The 24,603-nt window shown below is 32.8% G+C and overlaps 1 protein-coding gene across 1 annotated transcript in view; it reads left to right on the forward strand.

The window, feature by feature from the left end:
- The window catches only part of LRRIQ3 (leucine rich repeats and IQ motif containing 3), a 162,654-nt gene that overhangs the window by 93,150 nt on the left and 44,901 nt on the right, over window positions 1–24,603 (forward strand). Inside the window, exon 6 of the mRNA XM_029948578.1 lies at window positions 20,398–20,527. Coding sequence (XP_029804438.1) covers window positions 20,398–20,527 — 130 coding nt within the window. The remainder of the gene's footprint in view (window positions 1–20,397; window positions 20,528–24,603) is intronic.

The raw sequence follows: 24,603 nt of genomic DNA on the forward strand, positions 1-24,603 counted from the left end.
ACATTCTTTACAGATTGCCCTTTGTTATTATCTGTCATTTTGGGGGCCTGTCAGCAATTCAGTTTATATCAAATGGGTCCTCTTTGAATATTTATGAAGTCCTTAGCACTGAAACAAACTCTAAAGCCTTAAAAAATATAATCAGGCAAGTGCTAAGCTGGAACTTGTAGGGAGAGAGGGAAGAACTAGGGAAAACTCATTGGATAGGGACCGATTATATAAGGTGTAGAACTGAAAGAAGTATACAAAATCAAATCCAGGTTAGCCAACTGTATCCATTTAATGGGTCTGACCAAAGGAGATGGAGTTGTCCTGAGTATTAAGACTTCTGGGAAATAGTGGCTTTTAGAGGTAAGTGAAAGTATGAGATAGTAGAAAAGTATCTAAGGGCAGGTACTAGCGCTGCCTAAGGGTAAGGGTAATTTAATTTAAGTTTAATTCAGCCCTCTTTTGGGGCTCAAGAAGTAATAATAAAGGCTCAAAAGTGACACCATAGCTTAATGACCTCATCAGTACTTAAGGGGCTAAATTTAGCCATTTAATAAAGTCTTGCAGGTATTTATTGTGTGTTTTTAGGTATCAGGTTTCCTGCTCATCACTGACAATAAAAATAAGGTAAATAAAACATGTCCCCTTTAATCAAGATTTTACTGGGACTAAAGAGTGAAGACCTGGAACTAGATGAATAAGATTAGGACAGAAACATACAAGGATAATATTACCATTCGTGGTTGCTCAAATGTAGAAGATGTCATTAGCTGAGAGCTCTAGCAGTTAGTTTTTTTCAGGGTCCACCTCTGCTTTCAGGTTGAGGTCACACTATTTTTTCTAGGCAAACTCCAGGCAATTATTGAGTGAGGCGGTGGTACAGGGACCTGGTCATTTCTGCTCAATGTGAGATTTTCAAACAGACTTTGCTCTGGAACTCTAGGGTGGTTGGCAGAAAGTTTGGTTTTTCGGATTAATCTCCTTCCTACATTTTCCCTTAACCAGTGTTATTTCCCAATAAAGCTTTTGCATACTTCAATCTGACTTGGTACCGCATTTCTGGAAAAACCAACCTGTGACCGTTTATTATGCTTAGTGCCATAGATACAGCTAGGAAAGATTTGAAACCAAGGAATTGCAGAATTTATTTTTAAAAGCAGCAAGTGGACACTGGTATAATACATAATCTGAAGTGAGAACTTTGGGAGTTGCTGAGATCAGTAGGAAAAAGAGAAACAAGGTAAAGAGATAGGAATTATGAAGTGCTGACAGTACTGCTCAGCAAATTCTTTGTACACTGAGGTGAGTAAAGGAAAATTAAATGATTTAAACCCACGACCAATAGAAATTAAGAAAGAGTTATAAGGAGACCCTTATAAATTATGCCAGATGGTACCTGTATTGGTATATTTTAACATCCACTTACTGATATCAGTTCTGTTTGTCCTATTTCCATACACGAGCGCTTTGTTATCAGTAATATGCAATAGATTATCTCTAAGGAGTCACAAGACAAATATAAATGTAAATAAAAGTTTCTTTATTATTAATATTCTTCAATAAGGTGCCCATCTTTTCTATTATTGAAAATTATATTTTCCATAATCTTAACTTCATCCCAGTTATTCACATATCTGCATGCTACTCTGACCCTCTACATTTAGTTAGGGAACAACTGACAGTATAGCCGTAGACTCCCTTTTGTTAAAATACACAGTTTGGAAGTAATCTTTTGCTCTGTGTAAAAAGATTGTGTCCACATTTCCAAGGACTTCAGTGAGTAGTTCTGCCTGAATTATTTCATAGAGAGGCAAGAAATCTACCTGGTACCCTTCAGTGTAGCTCTCTTCATTATTCAAAGTTTCTCAATCTTTTTGGGCAACTAATTCAAAGGGGAAGTGTTATTTTATGCCAAGCAGAAAGTTGGCTTACATTTATTTCCTTCAATTATTTTCATTTGCCATCACCAGGCACTAAAGATTGCTATCAATATCGTTCTACCTGAAAGTGCAAAACTTAAGATTTTATGGATTATCCAGGTTTTATTTTAGGCTAGGGCTGTTTACTTATATCTTATGGTGTAGATTTTTAGTTTGAATATGGGCAGAATCCTCTCGTTGGGTGGGCATGGGCTTGGATTTTTGATTCCTGACCTTTTGAGCCTTCAGAGGTGTAGTTTAGTTTATAAATTGTTTCTTCCTGATCTACAGATATTCTCAAAACAAAAGCACTTTTGAGTGTTGGGCTTACCTTTCTGCAATCTTGCCTTCTTTAAAATTTTTTTAATTAAATAGTTTATTACCAAGTTGGTTTCCATATAACACCCAGTGCTCTTCCCCACAAGTGCCCCTCTCCATGACCATCACCTCCCTTACCCTTCCCCCCTCCCTCTTCAGATCTCAGTTTGTTTACAGTATTCAAGAGTCTCTCATGATTTGCCTCACTCCCTCTCTCTAACTCTCCCCCCACTTTCCCTTCCCATGGTCCCCTGCCAGGTCTCTCCTGTTAGACCTGTGAGTGCAAACATATGGTATCTGTCCTTCTCTGCCTGACTTATTTCGCTTAGCATGACTCCTTCTAGGTCCATCCAATTTGCTACACATGGCCATATTACATTCTTTCTCATTGTTATGGAGTATTCCATTGTATATATACACCACATCTTCTTTATCCATTCAGCCTTCTTTTAAATTTTGACCTGATAAATTGTAATTTTCTTGATAAATCCTTCCTGTTTTTCAGACTTAAAAAAATCTTTCATCCAGCTTCTTTGAATTTCGGAATTGATCTATATTTATATTCTTCCAATCCTGGATGTGAATGTTTTGACTTGCCATATTTTCTATGGAAATATTTAATATTTCATATTAAATAACTAGTATGGTTTCTTTTGACCAGGTAACCATCCTTTTTTTTAAGTGCATTTTAAGTCTCAAATCTGTTATGCTTTATACTTGGATTTTAAAATTTAAGGTGTAGACATTATTACAATGTTTCTTCTTCCTACCCCTACCAGAAGCAGTCTATAGATTTTATATTACTTTTGAGTTTTGGCAGTAATTAATCTGAATTTTAAGGAACACTAATTGTCTAATAATTGTCAGTACATTTTTTGCAAGTAAGTTCTAAAAGCATTATGTCTCAGTTGTTTAAAAAATGTATATTTTGGTAGGTTCTTATTTCTATTCTAAGTAATCTAGCTTGAAACTTCTATGTTTTATGACTCCATAGAAATTGCCAAATAATTCTATGTTTTATGACTCCATAGAAATTGCCAAATAATTCACATTTAGGATTCAAAAAGAGAGAAATATATTAAAATCTTGTTAATAATTTCGAATGAAAGTTCCAGAAGTGTTATAGTTAATTGATGATAAATGTGTTGTTTTGCACACTTTAGTTATTTTCTGCTTCAATTCTGTCAAATGCTAAAAAATTAACTTGCATATTTATTTGGCTTCCTGTTTACATTGCTGAATTATTATTAACACTAAAAATGATTATTAACACTAAATTATTAGCAGTTTAAAAAACTTGAATCCTAAAATCACCTGAAAATTTTTAATGATTTTTCTGTCTCCTTTTATTATATTAAGTATTTTGAACATTTAACACCTTTGACATTTCATTATAACTCTGACAAACACTACTGAAACTGCATTGTCAACTCTACAATGTTTTTTATAATATCTCTACTGAGATATAATTTGCATAGCACTAAGTTCAACCTTTTAAAGTATTCGATTCAATGGTTTTAAGTATATTCACAGACTTTTGCTATCATTACTATTATAACGTTTTCATAACCTCAAAAAGAAATCCCATACCATTACCCATAGTCTCTATGGGCCCTGGCAACCATTAATCTATTTTCTATCTCTATGAATTTGCTTATTCTGGGTATATAATATAGATCAAATAATAAAATATGCGATCTTTTGTCTCTGGCTTCTTTCACTTAGCATAATGTTTCCAAGAGCCATCCATGTTGTTACATGTATCAGTATTTCATTCATTTTTATGGCTAAATAATATTGTATGATTATGCCGCATTTTGTAATCTATTCACTAATTGTGTTGCTTCTAGTTTGTAGCTATTATTAATACTGCACCTATGAACATCCATATAGATATATTTGTGTGGACATACTTCTCAATTTTAAGATGACATGGTAATTCTATATTTTACTTTTTGAGGAAGTACCAAATTGTTTACTTCCATAGCAGTTGCACCATTCTGTATTCACATCATCAATGTATGAGAGTTCTGATTTCTCCAAACTCTCACCAACACTTGTTATTATCTGTTACTATCTGGGTTTTTTTTTTTTAATTAATAACCAGCCTGGTGGGTATGAGGTGGTATTTCACTATGGTTTTAACCTGCATTTCCCAATAACTAATGATGCTAAGGATCTTTTCATGTATTTATTGGCCATTTGTATATCTTCTTTGGAGAACTTCCTATTCAAATAATTTCATATTTTATAATAGGTTCTTTCTATTGTTGTTCTAAGAATTCCTTATATATATTTTTTCCATATATGATCTTGATACAAGTCTTATAACATATATGATTTGAAAATATTTTCCCATTATATAGGTTGACTTTTTTAATGGTATCCTTTGAAACACCAAAGTTTTAATTTCGATAAAATCTATTTTATCTCTTTTTTCCTTCATCACTTGTATTTTGCATATCACATCTAAGAAACAATTATATAAACAAAGTCTTAAAGATTTATTTCTATTTTTTCTAAGAAATTTATAATTTTAGCTGTTATATTTAGCCCTAAATTCACTTTGAGTTAATTTTTATATAGTATGAATTAGGAATCCAACATTAAGTCTTTTGTATGTGAATAGCCAGTTTTGACAGCACCATTTTTTTAAAATAATCATTAAAAAAACCCCTCATCCTTCTCCTTTTGAATTATCTTGCTCCTCTTGTCAGAACTCAATTCACCAAATGCAGGAGTTTATTTCTGGGCTCTATCCTGTTGATTTGTATGCCTACCCCACACAATCACTTTGGCATTGCAGTTTTTGTTATTAAAATATGCTACTGAGGAAAAAAGTCTAATATCTTAAGAACCTTCAATAGTATAGTTTGATTCTTGTGTTAGAATTAATATTGAAACCTATTCTCCTAAAATTTGTGTTTTATATCATAATACTAAAATTAAAAGTTAATGTGCAAATGTGTCCCTTGTGCACAAATGACATATTATTTACCTCCAAATTTCTGAAAGTTTGTAATTTTAAGATTCATGTGTTGATAGAAAATATGATATGGAGAGAAAGTTTCTGAAAGTTGACATATGCGAAGAATATTAAAAGTCCTTAGAAGCAATTGATGTTCCCACTCGCAGAACATTGATTTATCCCATTGATAGACCATATAGCCCAGTGTAGATTTCATGACCATTATAATCATAAAATCTGCTTTGCCTGCATACATTAAAGACAGTAAGTACATATAATTTTTATACATATAAATACCAATATAGATACTTTTTAAAAGTGTTAAAACTTGATTTTAAGTTTCAAGTTTAATGTTCTTTAATGCTCCCCTCCCCACCTCAGCATCCTATAGGTAAATGAAGAAGAGTGGAGGTTTTTTTGTGTTTGTTCTTTAGGAATTTGTTGTTTAGATGAGGTAATAGAATAATGGACAATATGTCTGTGTAATTAAGCACCAGATGTTTGGTGAAACATATAAAAAATGAATTTCAAAAAAGAAAAGATCAAGGAGAACTTTTAAAAAATATATGACTAAAGCTGTGGAGGTGAGAATTAGCTTGGCAGATGTGTGAATAGAAAGGAAACTATCCTAACTATACTAAGAGATTTATGAGAGGAATTGTGGAACGTAAAGTTTGGTAGGGCTGTTAATGGACATTTTAATTTTCACTTGAGTGCTTAAAATGATTATCTGGCAAGCAGTAGTCTCTCTGTACAACTTAATATCTTACGTGCGATTATACCTGTGAAATTACTTAGAATTAACAAGTTACAGTTGTTATTTAAACTTTTGTATAGGATAGTGGGTGACCAAATGTCAGGATGGTTATTTAATTGTTTAATTTATTATGTAAAGAAGAGAGTAAAGAATGAAATCTTATACCCATCAGCCTAAAGCTTTCCCGATGGTGAAATATTACAGACAGATGACAAGAAAATGTAGGAAGGTTTCCAGGTGAAAGATTAAAGATCATAAGAGAGGCTGTAGGTTTCAGTAATTAATGGACCTTTTATAGTTTTATGTCAGTTTATTTTAATGTTTTTTCTTCATTATTGTATTATAAATAGTACACTTCAGCTGGTTCAGTGCACAGTCTCCTTGTTCATTCTTACCTCCTGATGTTTTACTTATGTAAATTAAGGATCATCTACCTTCTGCCTAATTCATGTTCCCAGTTTCTTCAAGATGCTTCACAATCAGCTCAGCCTTCTGATGACGTTTACAGTTTTTAAAATACCATTCAAATGGAAACTTTTACATTTTTTCTTGGTATTCACAGGAAAGGGTATATTAAAGTAAAACTAGTTAGGTTAAGAAAAAAATTTGGACTTGACCACTAGACCAATACAGGAGACACAGAATGGTTATGGTTCTAGGAACTAGCAAAGGAGGGTAAGTTTGGTAAGTATTCCCACATCCAATGAGAACTGTGAAGTCTATTCACTGTCACATGGCTAGCAGCAGTTGACCAGCTGGTTTGAAAAGCTTAGCAGCGTTGAAATTGGTCACTGAAAGCTGGTATTAGTGAAGTCTGTCCTCAGATATCAAAGCCTAGACCCGATGCCTACAGACTGTCTTAAGAAGAAAACGATGTCAAAGACTGGATTGCTAGAATGAAGGCTTGGGAAATGGCCCAAGGCAGATGTCAAATTAGAACTAAGAAACATTGCAAAGGCAGATAGAGTGATGAAGGCTCAAGGAGGAGATAAAAGAAAAATGACCAGAATGATGGGTCAATCTATCAGATATTAAATTACCTATCAGGTAAATTAATAAGGAAACTCTAAGTTTGGTCCAGAGAGGCTAGTTGTCTCCAATCATGGGCCCTAGAATTGGAAGGAGAATAAAGTCTGTATGTTGGGGATTTAGAAACTCCAAAGGAGGGAAGAATGATTACAGAAACATGGCATATCATACCGGCAGCTTTTTCTTTAAAACAGAACCATTGCTGCATATTATGAGAGATTCCAGTATTAAAACTAACAATCTTTGATCTAGCTGCTATGAATTTGCCGGTTACTGAAGGCGAAGTCTCTTCCATGGACAGAGCTAATGTATAAAAAGTATTGTTTTGTGTCCTCCCCCCAATTCACTATATCCCAGCACATTTCCTTCTTTCTACAATATGCTATCAAATGGTCTCTATCTCAAAGTAGGCACAAAAATGCCTTTTTTCTTGGTTCAAGAGCCCTAAATTCTTGGCACCAAGGCCAAAACCTCCTTCCTGGAATCTTTTTACTTCTTTTTAAAGAATGATATTATTCCCAGAATTATATTTCTTTATCTGTTTCTTTCTGCACTTCAGTTTGCAGCATCAAATATAAGAATAAAGTTTCTGATAATGTCTCAGAACCAAGATTTGGTCCTTTTTAATATTAGAGGAAATCTGTTTCTCTGATTTAACTGGAATATTGATACTAATATTTTTCTTGTGTATGTTTTAAAATTTATTTATACACTACTTGTTTTGAAAGTGACTTAGATCTGAATGTCTTCAAGAATATAAATGACTTTATGGCAGGTTGTATTTTATTGTTTTTGTCACCCTTTACCTAGCACAGTGATATGCACATAGGAGGTACTAAACAAATACTGATTTAACATACCATTTGTTGCATTTAAAAGAAGTATAATCTAAACTAAGCTTATATTATTTTGAGTTATAATTTATAACTCTTGGAGCCACTTTAGTATACTTTCTTAAAATATTATTCTGTGCTACTATGAAAAAAGTAGCCAACAGAAATTTGCTTATCATTGAATTCTGTCCTTGAGGGCAGGAAGAAATCAGGTTATCATTGAAAGAAGATAGATGAAAATAACATGCAAGTCAAAAAAATAAGAAGTGGAAAAAGATCTTACAAAGATATGAACTATATAAAAAAAGATTTTCTTGCAAGTCCTGTTACTAGAACTTAGAATGCCTTTCAAAGATAAAGAAGGTTAAAGAGGTTACTCCATTCTGTGGTCATTATAATAAAATTCATTACTTCAGAAACGCTATGGGCTGATTATATAAACAAACTAAAAATGAATTATATGGATAATAATGAACTTTTAATGGATTATTAAAGAAGGTGAAAATGGATATGCTTAAAAATTACAGCATTTTAATTTTGATACTATTAGAGGTGAGGTACTTGGTGTAGGGGCAAATGACCATGTTCACTATGCCAAGTAATTTTTTCTCCCAAATCTTAGGAATGCTGATAAATCTTGAAAACACTAGTCCAAAGACAGTATTAAGAGTTTTATGCAAGATCCATGCTTTTCAAAATCAAGGTATAGTCTTTATGTGGAAAATAGTGTGTATTCTCAACTACCAAATATTTTTATAGCACATTCATATACTCATTTCTTAAGAAACATCTTAGTGGAGAGTAATTATAGGAAAAAATACATAAAAACATGTATTTCCTTTTTTAGTTTTAACTTTTGAATTCATTGAAATATGAGGAACCTATGATTCATACTTTTAGTTTTGTTGCTATCACATGGAGCCATGATTGTTAGAATTTGTGAGCACCTAAAAGCAAATCTGGAGCTCTCTGTCCTCAAGGCAAAATGTAATGTGTGCTGACTTATCATTAAATAATGGTACACCTCAAGAGTTTAACTGTATTTTTTCCATCTTCAAACTTTATCACTGTATTTTTTCTTCAGGATAAAAAAAAATTATGGGTCCATTTTCACTGAAGTGGGCTGGATTTATGTGTTCACCTCTCATCAGTGCCAAAAGGAATTGTGCACATCATTCCTGGACAACAGCATGAAAGCCTGTCTCTGATTGGACACTAGGGATATCAGCTGTACTCACAAGATAAGTGTAAAGTTGAAAAGAGAAATACACTTAGTAATTCATCCAAGCCAGCATATTTTAACAGTTTGAAACTTACATAAAAATGTTCGTGAAATTATTCACTTCCTCATACAAGAAAGTTAATATTACCATTTTTAAATCCAGTGAAACTTACCATCGGAAAATTTTTTGCTTTACAAAGACTGATAACTCAGAACTTTCCAAGCTGTCCGTCTTCTGCTAATAAAAAAGATAACAAAATCAATAAAATGACCATTATTTACCACTTCCTTAGAATGAATTTTTATTTGTTCAGGGTAAGGGAGAGTAGCTATTTCAATATATTTCAGTATTCGTCTATGCCTTGAATGACAAAAAATTTGTATTTTATGATTCTTCCAGAAATTGACATAATTGAATTTTCTTAAAACAAATTTAGGTGCCATGACTTAAAACTTTTTAACTATTGAGTCACACTGCTGCTTTCTGATGTATTTAAGATAGTGTTAGAGATATTCCATCTAAGCATGGGTGTTTGCTGACAATAGTCACCTGGAAAGCCTATAGGTACTCTTAGTAAATTGCAGGCATTTCTTTATATTTAAGTCTTCGTTAAATGAAATATAAAAATTCTGACGATACCTGTTTTGATACCTTATGAACTTAAAATAAGTCTCTGAAAGTTTTGATGACTATAGTTTTGAGTCATTTTATTTAGCCACAGGAATATTGAGCCTCATGTAAATAACAAACTCTGGACCATGACTGAAATATTTCCAATAAGAGAAGTAGTACTGAGGTTGTTAAAGAAGGTGTGCTGAATTCTCTGTGACGTCAGACAGATTGAGTTTTGTACGGTGGCTATAGAACTTTTGGGCTCGCTGCCCCGGGGAAGTGATAGTACCGTTTACTGAGTCTCTTAGTTATATGTACATTTTTATATATGTATATCTCACATATACGTGTGTATATGTGTACATGCATATATATACACACACATATACATACCCACACTTACACGTAAATGTTATATAATCTATTTTTTGTATATCTACCTTTCTCTCAAAAGATTCCCTGTGGTTCCAAGCACATACGTAGTATTCAAAAGAAAGAGCATATTTATACAGCATTGAAAAAGTCATTTTAGTCATTTTAGTGTTGTAAAAAAAATTATGTCAGGCAAAATTTACTAATACTCTAAACCCCCAGATGAGTATATTACTCCAAGTTGCAGGAGGCTAAAACCTTAGTTTTAGAAAATATTATCCAACCAAATTAATTAAATTATCCAGTAAATCAACTTTGATAGTTTAGCAGTATGTATGTATAAAGCATACTTAAGTTGGTTATAATATGCTTTGCTTAGAAACATAATTATATATATGGCTACTATGTTAATTTATTGAGGTGGGTTTTTTTTAAATATAACCCCTTCGATTTTAAACCCCATTTTAAAACATATAAACCCTCTAAAATGCTGAATTTGCTTAAGGTGTTTAGCGTAAAGAGGGGCAACCTAAATATCAGTAAAACGTTGGGAGACCCTATCTATTGTTTTTTCTCCTCTTTTGATAAATGTGGACATTGTTAAATATACATAGAAATATAGACTCTTGAGCTATATATGTTACTAGTAAGAAAAAGTGTTTGTTTGTTTTTTATAGAAAACTGTCTCATTGCCCATCACTAAATTTTACACCTCAGAAGGGCCTGGTTGGCTCAGTTGGTTAAGCATGTTGCTCTTGATTTAGGATTAGGTCATAATCTCATGATTTGTGGGATCAAGCTTCACTGGCAGGGCAGAGCCTGCACTTTTCTTTCTCCCTCTCTTTCTGCCTCTCTTGATTTCTTTCTCTCTCTCTCAAAATAAATAAATATTTAAGAAAAAAGAAAAAATAAATTTTACCCTACCATTTGAACTTGTCTCATTTGGTGATTACTTAAGCAGTATTAATTTATATTGCTAATACATACTATGTCTGTCTTCATTTCAAAATGATTAGATTTACTAATTTAAGATATTGTAACCAACTGAGTTAACTAACACATGAGGTTTAATAAAATGCAGATTTTTATTAGGAATGTATTTAGAATTAAGTCTATATTCTCAACTATTTCTCTCTGTTTTTCTCTCTGTAGGTATCCTCAGTTTCAATTTAGTCAAATCATATTTTTTTGAAAATAAAGTTTTTCCCACTTTCAATGTTTTTATCTTATTTCTTATGTTTTCTGCAGCTACATAGAATATTAATCATCAAATTATGAAGTATTTTGAGAAGTCTAGAACTTAAATATTCACAAAATAATAACTGTCCTGATGCATAGCATAGTGCCGCGGATAGAGTTGGCACTAAATACACACATGTTGAATAAACTAATCAAATTTCTCAATCCTTTTTTTATTATTTGTGAGTTGCCACTGCAACAGAGACTGAAAAATCCAATCAAAGTGGTGCAGGGATATCGAGATAAGTAAACTGTAGACCTCCCCAGAATAATTTTTTCTAGGGGTGAGAAATGTTTTTAACTATGATACAAGGTAGAATGCAATAAATGCTTTGAAAGTTATAAACAAAATAATATTATGTAGAGTTAATCCTTTTTTTAAAATGCAGTCTTTAGGTAAACCAGATACAGAATTATTTTTAATTATTACTACAGAATATATGGACTATTAGACACTATAATCAACAAATTAGTGAAAAATAGAACTTTGAATAGAATTACATCGTCTTATAAATCATAATTAATGAAATTCTTTTTTGGAGAGATTTTTAGGGAAACATAAACCCAGGTACTCTGAAGTTTTTCATGCCTTTTACTTACTCTACTTAATACTAATTATTATTACTAATGAACTAGCACTGTGTTCTCTCAACTTGAAATCATAAGCTATTCTAACATTTCATGGAAATTTGCAGCATCTCTTTTTACTGGGTTTGACCACTGCTACTACCAAGTATCCACTGTAATGTAGCAGAGTGGGCCTCAGTAATTTACACATTGGCACCTCTAATCTTGGTAAGACTAGACCTTAGACCTTCACCATTCTTCAACTCAGGAAGCATACCTTTTATCTTTTTTCTCTTGTGTTCTTTAACTGGACATTTGCAGCAAAATATAATATTCAGCCACCTTCATTTCCCATGGCTACTTTTTGTATAGAAGAGAAATGTCACACTTCTTTCTATATCTAATGGGTGTCCTGTATTTGTTTGTCCAGGTCATCCTTTGTGAATTCTTTTCCTCATGTATCAACAGTATTATCGTTTCTAGACTTCTTTGTTAAGATAAAGTAAAACTGGGAACAAAAAGAAGATAGTGGCAATTTTTCAAACTGCAGTTAAACCTGCCAGTTGCTGCTAGGGAAGTATCTTTAAAAGTAACTTTTCTCATAAAGGTTTATTTTAAGTAATTCCCCTTTCTCCATGGTTTTTCTTTCCTGTTAACCAGCACTTATTCTTGAAAGCAGAGTTCAAGTGGCACCTGCCATAATGGATCTCTGTCTATTAGCCTCCTCTGTGTTAAAGGAGTTGCCTGCCAAATAAGGTAATGAGACACAATGTAGCCAAACACTAGAGCTAAAGCTTTTCATTCAGACAAAAAAGGATACCTTTCTTAGTTTTGGTTTTAGCATATTCCTAAAATTATTCTTTGAATATTGTATGGAAAACCTAAGATTTGGATTAGTGCTTTTAAAGGTGATAGCTAGGAAGAGGAAAGGGAACAAAAATAACAGAAAATGGGGTAGGATATCAAAGGGCTAGTGATTTCATTGTGATTCTAAAGAGGTTGTGGGGATCATCCTTGAAATGGAACCTACTTACAATGATCTATATAAATGATGTAGACAAAGCAAAAATGCTTGATCAATTATAGAATAGCGTAGATAGTATAGGAATAGATATATACTATAACAATGAGTCTCTCTTAACAGTCTGCTTTGGTGCATAATCCATAATATAAAAACAAAACTATTATCTTCAGAATACTAACTAGGCTAAATTGGAAACTCAAACCATTAAGGATTGAAAATGAATCATAATTTCCAGAGATGAGTTTAGTATAAAATATTTACCATTGGTCTAGAAAGTAGAGAAAACTATCACTGCACCACTTTTCAATTTTTAAATGAGATATTATCATTTTGGGAAAGTAAACATCTGATAGAATCATCCATTTGATATTTTACAAGGATATAATTATTTAGTTTGTCAATTATAAGGAGCTCCATAGCTCCTCAGTTAATCTATTCCAATTTTCAGTATAATTCTGAAATTTTTTTATATTATGAGATTTATTAAATACACATGTCTCTCCCCACTCCCCTAACTGTTATAGAATATTTTTTCTTAGCTTCTCTCAACACTATAAAAGGAAAGGTCTTCATTGCCATTTTTGGTTCTCTGGCTTATGGTTATGTAGAACAATGGCTATGTAAAGAGATGTACTCAAGTAGATGTATAATTATTCTTACCAGATGGTTATGTTTATTCTTTTTGTAAGTGTTACATATTGAGGAATGGTAAAGAGACTCTAGAAAAGTAAGACTTTACATTGATGTACATGATAAAGAAGAGAATGAGAGAGTTGTAAGAGTTGCTGAGTAAAATGCATTGGAGATTATGGAGATTTCAGGATTAAAAGAGCGAATATTGAAAAATGTTACTTGGAAGAGTCCTTTAAAAATTACAAGCTAGGAATTTCTTTTTAAATTGTCTGATTGTTGGACTAGCTCCATAAAAGAAAGGTTCATTTTATAGTATATTGAAACAGAGTTCCTAAACCTCCACTCATTTCTTCTAGTACTTCTCTTTGGTACTATTCATTACACATTTAGCATGTAATTATTATTTGCTGAATGCCAGGGGCCTTTTTGACACTGAGTAAAGAAGACAATACAGAGTTTTGCCCTGGTGAAATAGATTCTAGGAAAATACAAAAACAAAAAGCAAAACAAAATGAAAACCAAGGAGTCAAACAAAATTGTTTAAATAAAATAAATAGGTTGCTGAGATAGAGGATAATAGGAGAAAGCATATTTCTCATAAGAATTTCACAGAATGTTTTTCTGAGGAATGTTAAGACCCAAAGGAAAAGAAGCCAGCCATACGAAGTATAGGAGAGTGTTCTAAATAAAGCAAAGAGCTTGCACAAGGCCCTGAGGCATAGGGTAACTTGTTTCAGTTGAGTTCAAGGGACTGAATGACATCCAGTGTTGCAGGAGTCTGATTAACAAAGTCAAGGGTAGCATGAAACGAATTTGACTTGTGGTCCAGGGCTATATTTTACTGGGAATTTGCAGTTTATAGCAATAATTGGGCACCTTGGACAGCTTTTAGGGAATTTAAAACTAAAAATAAATATGATCAGATTTATCTTTTGATAAATGTAAATGAATCTTGTAAGAGCCAGGGTGAAGGCAGAAACCAACAGGAGGCCATTTGTGGTTGGAAAGGATGATTATAGCTTAAACTAGAGGAGTAATGTGAAAATAAAGAGAAGTAGACAGACTTGAAATACATTTAGGAAGGAGAATTGACAAGATTTGCTGATGGCTTAGATATCGGGTTTCAGAATAAATGATAAAATAGAGAGTAAATTCTAAGTTTTTGTGGTTTGAACAAGAAAAATGCTATCATTTTATAAGACGAGGGAGATGGCAATCTGGGGAAGAAGGCTGAATCTCTCTTTGCTGCCCCTTTTCTACTCTGGATTTAAATATGACTTATTTATATAGGGCTTACTTTAAGACTAATTCAGTAGGTAGGCTGCTCTCTCCACATTCCAGAATATCCATCCTCATCTGAAAATATGTTACCCTGACCTGACACAGTGCTTTAATTGTGGTTCTGAAGAGAAATTAATATGGTAAGACTGTGATTTTCTTCATTCAAGATAAAGTACTTAATATAGCATAAAGCCATCACACAATGTCCTCTTAATTTACTAAAATATTGTATCCTCTTATCATTTATGACTTTACATTACTTTATGTATTTTAGTGATTAAATGCATTTTGCCCAACTGTAATATTTATTTCTATTATACTTCATGTTTAATTTGATTACTCCACTCTATTGGTAATATTTAAAATTTCTGTCTGGCGTTAACTGATTTTGTTCTTTTGTCATGTCACCTAAAAATTTCATAAATATTTCCTTTATATTGTTATTCAAGTTATATGTTCATGTATTCAATCATTTGATCATAAATATTGATCATGATAGGTATAAGGACAAGTCTGTGTATGATATTAGAGATCTTACTTCAGGTTGTATCATTGTATTAATCCTTACTTTTTTTCATATGATGACTCAACATCTCTGACACCCATCTAATAATGTTGTCTTTACAAAGTTTTGAAAACATTTCTCAAACATATTACTAAAATGCAGGTTTATCATACCATGGACATTTGACCTGAATTGATTTTGACCCTGTTAAAAATGAAATTATATCTGATGAATTCAGTTATCAATTTATACTGCTCTCTGGTGATTGTCCCTGTTCTAAATGCTACCAGAAATCCTCAAATGTATTTTCTAAAATTATTGAGGACCAGTGTTACGTTTAAGGTACTTTACTTAATAGAATATACTTTCCGTTATTGAAAACACGATAGTTATTAGATCATCCCCAGTCTTCTGATGACTTTAACCTTCTCCATGAGTTTGAATATCAATAAGTGGGCACCACCTTTCTTTTCCTTTTTGCAGTATGTACAGAGAAAAGCTCATTTTCTTTACTGTGGCAGCTGGTCTAAGCCTCAGTTCACTTAGGCCTTTAAGATGTGCATCTTCCTAGTTTTGTTTCACTGTCATGTATGTAGGCTTTGTCATGGATTCTTTTATAAAACCAAGGAAGGTAAAATTATTTTAAATGATGACAAGCAGTGACACATGGATATAAGAAAAAGGATAAGTGAGATAAATAAAGAAAATGTATTTCTGAAAGGAACTAGCTATGCATATAATTTGTAAATACAATACAAATATTGAAGTTTTAAATTTTAAATATCTATTGTCTAATTTTTAAATTTTTAAAATATAATCTATTGTCAAATTGGCTTCCATACAACACCCAGTGCTCATCCCAACAAGTGTCCTCCTCAAGGCCCATCACCTACTTCCACCTCTCCCTCAACCCCATCAACCCCCAGTTTGTTCTCAGTATTTAAGAGTCTCTTATGATTTGCTTCCCTCCTTCTCTGTAACTTTTTTTTTCTGCTTCTTCTCCCCCACGGTCTTCTGTTAAGTTTCTCAAGATCCACATATAAGTGAAAACATATGGTATCTTTCTCTGACTGACTTATTTCACTTAACATAATACCCTCCAGTTCCATCCACATTGTTGCAGATGGCAAGATTTCATTCTTTCTCATTGCCAAGTAGTATTCCATTGTATATATAAACCACATCTTCTTTATCCATTTGTCAATTGATGGACATTTAGGCTCAAAAGTGCTGCTATGAACATTGGGGTACATGTGCCCCTATGCATCAGCACTCCTATATCCCTTGGGTAAATTCCTAGTAGTGCTATTTCTGGGTCATAGGGTAGTTCTATATTTTTGGGGGGAACTTCCACACTGTTTTCCAGAGTAACTGCACCAGTTTGCATTCTCATCAACAGTGCAAGAGGGTTTCCATTTCTCTACATCCTCGCCAGCATCTCTAGTCTCCTAATTTGTTTATTTTAGCCACTCTGATCAGCGTGACATGGTGTCTCAGTGTGGTTTTGATTTGAATCTCCCTGATGATGAGTGACGTCAAGCATCATTTCATATGTCTGTTGGCCATCTCGATCTCTTTTTTGGAAAAGTGTCTATTCATGTCTTCTGCCATTTCTTCTATTCATGTCTTTTGCCATTTCTTCAGTGGATTATTTGTTTTTCAGGTATGGAGTTTGGTGAGTTCTTTATAGGTTTTGGATAATAGCCCATTATCCAATATGTTATTTGCAACTATCTTTTCCTATTACGTCAATTGCCTTTTAGTTTGGTTGATTTTTTCCTTTGTAGTGCAGAAACTTTATATCTTAATGAGGTGCCAATAGTTCATTTTTGCTTTTAATTCCCTTGCCTTTGGAGATGTGTTGAGTAGGAAATTGTTGCAGCTGAGGTCCTACTGCCTCCTCGAGGGTTTTGGTGGTGTCCTGTCTCACATTCAGGTCCTTCATCCATTTTGAGTTTATTTTTGTGTATGGTATATGAACGTGGTCTCATTTCATTCTTTTGCATGTTGCTGTCCAGTTCTCCCAGCACTGTTTGTTAAAGAGACTGCTTTTTTCCATTAGATACTCTTTCCTGCTTTGTCAAAGATTAGTTTGCCATACATTTGTGGCCCAATTTTGGGTTCTCTATTCTATTCCATTGGTCTGTGTGACTGTTTTTGTGCCAATACCATACTGTCCTGATGATTTCAGCTTTGCATTAGAGGCTAAAGTCTGGGACTGTGAGACCTCCCATTTTGGTTTTCTTCTTCAATATTACTTGGACTGTTCAGGGTCTTTTGTGGTTCCATGCAAATTTTAGGTTTGTTTGTTCTAGCTTTGTGAAGAATGTTGGTGCAATTTTGACTGGGATTGCATTGAATGTGAAGATTGCTTTGGGTAGTATTGACATTTTAACAATATTTATTCTTCCAATCCATGAGCATGGAATGTTTTTCCATTTCTTTGTGTTTTCTTCAATTTCCATCATAAGGTTTCTATAGTTTTCATTATATAGATCTTTTATATCTTTGGTTAAGTTTTTTCCTAGGTATATTATGGTTCTTGCTGCAATTGTGAATGGGATGTTTCTTTATTTCTCTTTCTCTAATTTTTAAATTTCATGTTTTCATACATTAACATTCTTTGTGATAGAGATTGGCTATTCAGGTTTCACAGATATACCATTATTTAAAAAATTTCCTATTCTTTCAGTGGGAGGCAAATGAATAGGTATTATTGGAAACAGATTGCTGAACATATTCTTGCATTCCAAAGGGTCCATTTCTATTGAAATAGAATCTGAGGTGATTTTAACATCCAATTAATTACATTGTTAGTATAGAGAGACAAGTTATGAAAATCGAGCAAAATTTATAGAAGTAAGAAAAGACAAAAATGATGATGTAGAGGACTAATTAAAGAGAACTGATAGATGATTTTAAAGTTGAAAAAACATTTAGAATTGATTGTAACATATTTAATGGCAAAAGTGGCCTATATTATTTTTGTCTTACTTTGTTTATTAATAAGAAGAATCAAACCCAAATGAAAATAGAAGCAACATTACTTAAAATGTTATATTTTGATAATGTGTTGATATTATATTGTTTTAGTTATTCTTGACAAACTTAAGAAAAAAATTTTAATATAAAGAGAACATATAGCATTAGAAGTAACTGCTTGTCTTTCTAGCAAAAAGTAGTATTTTTGTCATATATAGATTGGAAAGAAATTGTGTTGTGTAAGAGTTGACTAGTGAAGTATTTTTAGTGAAGAATAAAAAACAGATTAATTCCAGGGCCACATAATACTTAGTACATATCATGAACATTAAAAAAAAAATCCTTGCACAGTGAGTCACCATATAGAGACAGATTGTGTTTAATAAATTAAAGAATATCACATAGAAAATTCAAAAGGTAGAAACTCAAGGATATTTAATTAAATACATATATTTTGTGCTGAATAAGAATTTGAGCAGGAAACTGTAAATATAGGGCACCAAGACACATATCTAAGTTTCTCTTCTAAATTGTAGAATAAAGGATATTTGGAGAAGTGGATAGTCAAAGTAGGGGAAATATGGTAATGAGATTTTTATTTCAAAATTCTATCTGCTATCACATATTAGACAGTTTATGGGACTCACTTCTTCTTGGATGAAGGTGGTGCTATTCACCAAAACTAGATATAGGAATTAATAGATATGGAGGAAATATAGGGCTTAAATTCTATTGAATATGAGATATCTGTGAGATTTTCAAGAGTGAAAGAACATGGCTCATGGTTAGTAATGAGTACTACATAAAATGCAAACATCTCAGAAAGGAGTACTATCTGAAAGTATGTATTTGGGAATGTTCAGAATTTAGGTCAGTGAAATTCATCAAGGAAAGCATAATATCCTGGGAAGGTTTCTTAAGATATAAATGTGTATTCCCTCCCAAATTCTGATCTTTGCCCTGTGTCAGACTGTGGTTGCGTACCAATATCTTTCCTTTCCTTCTTTCTTGATAATAAATCCCAAATTTTACTCTAGGCAGCACAGTAGTTAGCAAAAAGCCTGCATTGCTTACCCTCCCTTTTATCACTATGGGTGGCCCATATGATATAAACAGAAGTTATTGGAAAGACCTCTAGGAAAGTACCCTAAGACCCATGGCCAATGTCATTTTGTCATTTTACTCTTTTATCTTTCTTGCTGACTGAAATACAGACATGGTGTTTGGAGTTCTAGTGGTTACCTTGACTCATGATTAAACCTTGAAGGTATAAGCCATGTAGAGGCAGTAAGACAGAGATGATAAATTTTGAAAGAGCCTGGGTTCCTGATGATCTGGTGGATCCTCTGTACCAGTGCTGGAAAACTGTGAAGACAAAAGCAGATAACAGTCTATTACTTATTAAAACATTCCCAGCCAATTTACAGACATTGTATATTTTACATCTGAAAGTGTCCCCAACTCTCCATGAAGCTCCCTTTCAATATTCTATTTGTTATTCCTTCTACACATATCAGATCCACTTGTACTTCTAAGATTTGTGATAATTTTGGTCCCATTTCTCTCTCTTCCTGTGTTACTATCCATTTTAGTATTCTCTAAAATAGTTTTGTCTACTCTTGACAGAGAGAAAAAGGTCCAGTCAGGGAGAGGCAGACACAGAATCTGAAGCACTCTCCAGGCTCCTGTCAACACAGAGCCTGTCGTGGGGCTTGAACCCACAAACCACAGGATCACGACTGAGCCACCCAGGTGCCCCTAGCCTTTCTTTATCTAAATCTTTCTTCAGGCTTCCTGGGCAACACCATCTTGGTTCTTTCTGTTTATTTCTTATTTCTCTTCTTCGCTGTGTTTTGTTTTGTTACGGCACCCTCCTGATACGTCCTTTTCCCCCTAAAACTCCTTTCAAACATGGTCCAAGTATATTATTACTCTTAATAGAAAGACAATTTATCAAAATCATACCCAATGGAGCTCTTTTCATATTTTCCTAACTTTGTCTATTTCACAGTTTTTTTTTGTTTTTTAAAAAAATAAAATCAATCATGGTAATGTATAATAAATGTGGGAGTTCTTTGAAAACTCTAAAATGTATATAAAAGATATTATCATGGTTGTTTCCACAGAATTTTATTTTGTTTCCACAGAATATACCTTCTCCTGTTGATTTAAAAAGTTCTAGAGAACTGAGAAAACGTGATTCCTCTCTTTTATATGAATTAAAAACAAAAGAAATTGCTAAAAAATCAAAAAAATCAAGACATCTCATTCAAAAAGGTAAGTTATATGAATTTTTAAATTATACGTGTGAACATTTTTTTGATGAAGAGTAGAAATTAGGAATGTTAATTTTGAACTGTAAATATAAGACTCCATGAAATATGTGTTTAGAATTCTAGATAAACTATCCATATCTCATTTAACATTTTTAAATATACATATTCAGAACAAGTAGCAGATTAATATAAAAATTTCCAATTAAATAATGATATTTATTATCCTTCAGTATTTGAACATAATTATATTTGCCAATAAAAGTAAATTTTATGTTAATACAATTTTGGTTGTCAGATGTGTACTTGTTTTTTTGTTGTTTCCACAGAATTTTTTTTTTGATATAATTTTGTTATGGCCAGATGACGTTATTTTCTTTACCTCTGTTTTTCATAGAAAATCATATAATCATTTTTACAAAATTATTTGAAATTATTATCAATTTTCACAAGGTTTTCTCTTAAACCTTTTTAAAACTAATGTGGTAAAAACACTTAAAATGAGACCTACCCCCTTAATATACTTTTAAATGCATAATAATAATACAATATTGTTAACCATAGTCATAATGTTGCACAGCAGATCTCTAGAAATTTTTCATCTGGTATGACTGAAACTTTATACCCATTTTTCACTTTCTCTAGCCTTTTAATTCTTAAGTATTCAAATCTTTCTCTTTCTAAAAGCTCACAATGGTGTCTTTATTCCTTTTTATTTTCTTTGTATATGAACTGGTCTATCTCTGCCAGCTCCTTAGTTGTCAGTGGCTTTATTTGTTATTTCATCAATCCATTAGTTTCCACTGTACTTTACATTATTATGTATAATAATAATTTATGTTAGTATCCATTGTACTGTATATATTTCATACAACTCTAAATTTTTATCTATTTGTATCCAGTTATTTAAATCCTAGATTTATAAATAAAAATGAAATAATGGAAAAGTGGTAGTTCCATATACCATATATTCTTCCTGATACCCCCAGACAGTATCACCTAATTTTAACTGACCTTTCTGCTGTTTACTTTTATATTTCCAAGTAACATGCTGATTCGCTAATTTTTTTGGTTAAATTTTAGATACTGTTTACAAATTTCCACTGTGAAAAATGGAGATTTAATTCTCTTATAAATCCTCCCTAATACCACACTTACATATCCCCTTCTCTGTTCTCCCAATAGAATGATATCAGTATTTGGGGGTTAATTAGTATTTAATGTTTTAATTATTAAGACTATACATTTTGCTCATGGCTGAGCCAAACAATGTCGTACGGTATGTTTGCTTCTTTCCCTTTTGAAAACATGTTTGAAAATCTCACACCATTCAAACCACCACTCTCCCCAGGCACACTCCTGATATATTTGCTTGAGTCTTTCCTTTTGCTGATTCAGTCAGGACTGCTTGCGCTCTAAACCCGCTTTTACATCATCCATCTTGGGACATTTCTTCAACTGGCCTGAGAATTTGTTTCCATGCTACATTAGGACTCTAATTTACAGAACTCTCTATATGTTATTCTTTCTTGGTTTATTTTCTTATTTTAATACAGTGCATTCTGTATTAGTTTACTGAAAAAGTATATGTAGGAGGTAAAGTTTTTAAATCCTTGAAAGCCTAAATATATGTCTTTATGCTATACTTATGTTTGGTTGGTGATTTGACTGTATAGAGCTTCTTTCAGAATTTTTTCAGAATTGCTTTATTGTGTCTTACCTTCCAGTGTTTCCTTCTCAGTCCGTTTCTGGACTGAGAGTCAAGAACATGATTTTGGGCTAGAACTCACGAACAGTGAGATCGTGATCTGAGCTGAAGTTAGGCGCTTAACCAATTGAGCCACTCAGGGCCCCCCTAGCGTTTTCTTTTTATACCAGGTGTTCTGCAATTTCACAGTGATTTGTCTCATAGATATCTGTTTGCTTGCTTGGCCAAAGTGTTTTTCTATTCAATTTATGGTAGCTATTCAGTGTGGAAATGTGTATCTCTCTGTTCTGGGCATTTCTCTTGTATTTTTTAAGATAATATAAAACCTAAGCACTTTAAACATTTCTAACTGTACATTAAGTATGTTTATACTGTTGTGCAAACATCAGAAACCTTTTCACCTCCCTTCTTCAACTGAAACTATGTGCCCGTTAAACACTAACTCCCAATTCTCCCAACCCCCAACGTCTGGAAACAATTATTCCATTTCTGTCTCTAGAATTTGATTACTCTAGTTATCTCATACAAGTGGAATCATACAATATTTGTCCTTTTGTGACTAGCTTATTTTACTTAGCATAATGTCTTTAATGTTGATTTATGTTGAAGCATGTCACAATATTTTTTTCTTTTTAAGGTTAAATGACTATTCCATTGCAGTTGACCTTTGAACAGCATAGGCTAGAACTGTGAAGTTTCACTTATACACAGATTTCTTTTTATATAAATAGTAGTACTATATATGTATTTTCTCTTTTTATGTTTTTTTCTCTAGCTTACTTTACTGTAAGAATACAGTATATAATACATACACAAAATATGTGTTAATTTACTATGTTATCAGTGAGACTTTTGGTCCTGTAGCGGCTATTACAGGTTAAGTTTTTGGAAATCCAGAAGTTATACATGGAGTTTCAACTGTGGAAGGGGTGGTGCCACTAACACCTGTGATGTTCAAGGGTCAACTATACATAGATACCTTTTGCTTATCCTTTCATCTGTTAATTGACCCTTGGGTTGCTTTGGCATTTTAGCTATTGTGACTAATGCTGCTAGGAATATGAGTGTACAGATACCTCTCTGAGATGCTGATTTCAATTGTTTTGAGTATATACCAGAAGTGGAATTGCTGTATCATATGATAATTTTAACTTTTTGAAATACCACCATATTGTTTTCTATAGCTGCTTTCCATCCTGCATTCCCAGCAACAGTGTACAGTGCTCTAATTTCTTCACATCCTAGCTAATATTTGTTATTTTCTTTCCTTTTTTGCTGTCCCCCACTCCTGTTTCCCCACCGCTTCCTCCTCCCCCCCCACTCCTTCTTTTATGGTAGCCATCCTCGTAGGTGTGATGTCATATCTCATTGTGCTTTTGTTTTGCATTTCCCTAATGATTAGTGATGCTGAGCATATTTTCATGTGCTTATTGGCCTTTGGATATCTTCTTTGTAGAAATGCCTACTCAAGTCCCTTGTTTTCGATTTCCTATTTGTATTATTTGCTTTTTTTGTTGGTGTTGAATTGTAGGATTTATTTGTATCTTCTAGATATAAATTGCTTATATATATATATATATATACACATACATACATATATATATATACATACATACATATATATATGATTTGCAAATACTTCTGCTGTTCATTGATAGTACCTTGATGCATAAAAGTTCTTTATTCATTTGAGGCTAATTTTGTATATTGTAGAGAGTCCAACTTTACTTTTTTGCACATGGAATCCAGGTTTCTGAGTGCCATTTGTTGGAAAGACTATTGAATCATCTTGATAACCATTTTGAAAAATCATTTGATTGTATATCCAAGAGTTTACTTCTGATCTTCTATTCTATTCCATTGATGTATATTTCTATCTTTTATTTTTTTTAACGTTTATTTATTTTTGAGAGAGAGAGAACACAAGTAGGGGAGGGGCAGAGAAGGAAACACACAATCTGAAGCAGGCTCCAGACTCTGAGCTGTCAGCACAGGTTCACGATCCATGAGATCATGACTGGAGCTGAAGTCAGATGCTTAACTGACTGAGCCACCCAGGTGCCCCATATGTCTGTCCTTATATCAGAACTGCACTGGTATGATTACTCTCACTTTGTAGTACATTTCGAAATGATGAGGTAAGAGATCTATAATTTTATTCCTTTTTAAGATTGTTTTGTTTCTTTTTTTTTGTAATATGTGAACCTTTTATTTCTCCAATTATTAATTTTCTTTTTTTTCTTTTTTTTCAATATTTTATTGTCAAGTTGTTTTCCATACAACACCCAGTGCTCTTCCCCTTAAGTGCCCTCCACCATCACCACCACCTCTTTTCCCCCCTCCCCCTTCCCCTTCAACTCTCAGTTCATTTT

Source organism: Suricata suricatta, chromosome 8, assembly GCF_006229205.1.
Source record: "Suricata suricatta isolate VVHF042 chromosome 8, meerkat_22Aug2017_6uvM2_HiC, whole genome shotgun sequence".
NCBI classification, from domain to species: Eukaryota; Metazoa; Chordata; class Mammalia; order Carnivora; family Herpestidae; genus Suricata; species Suricata suricatta.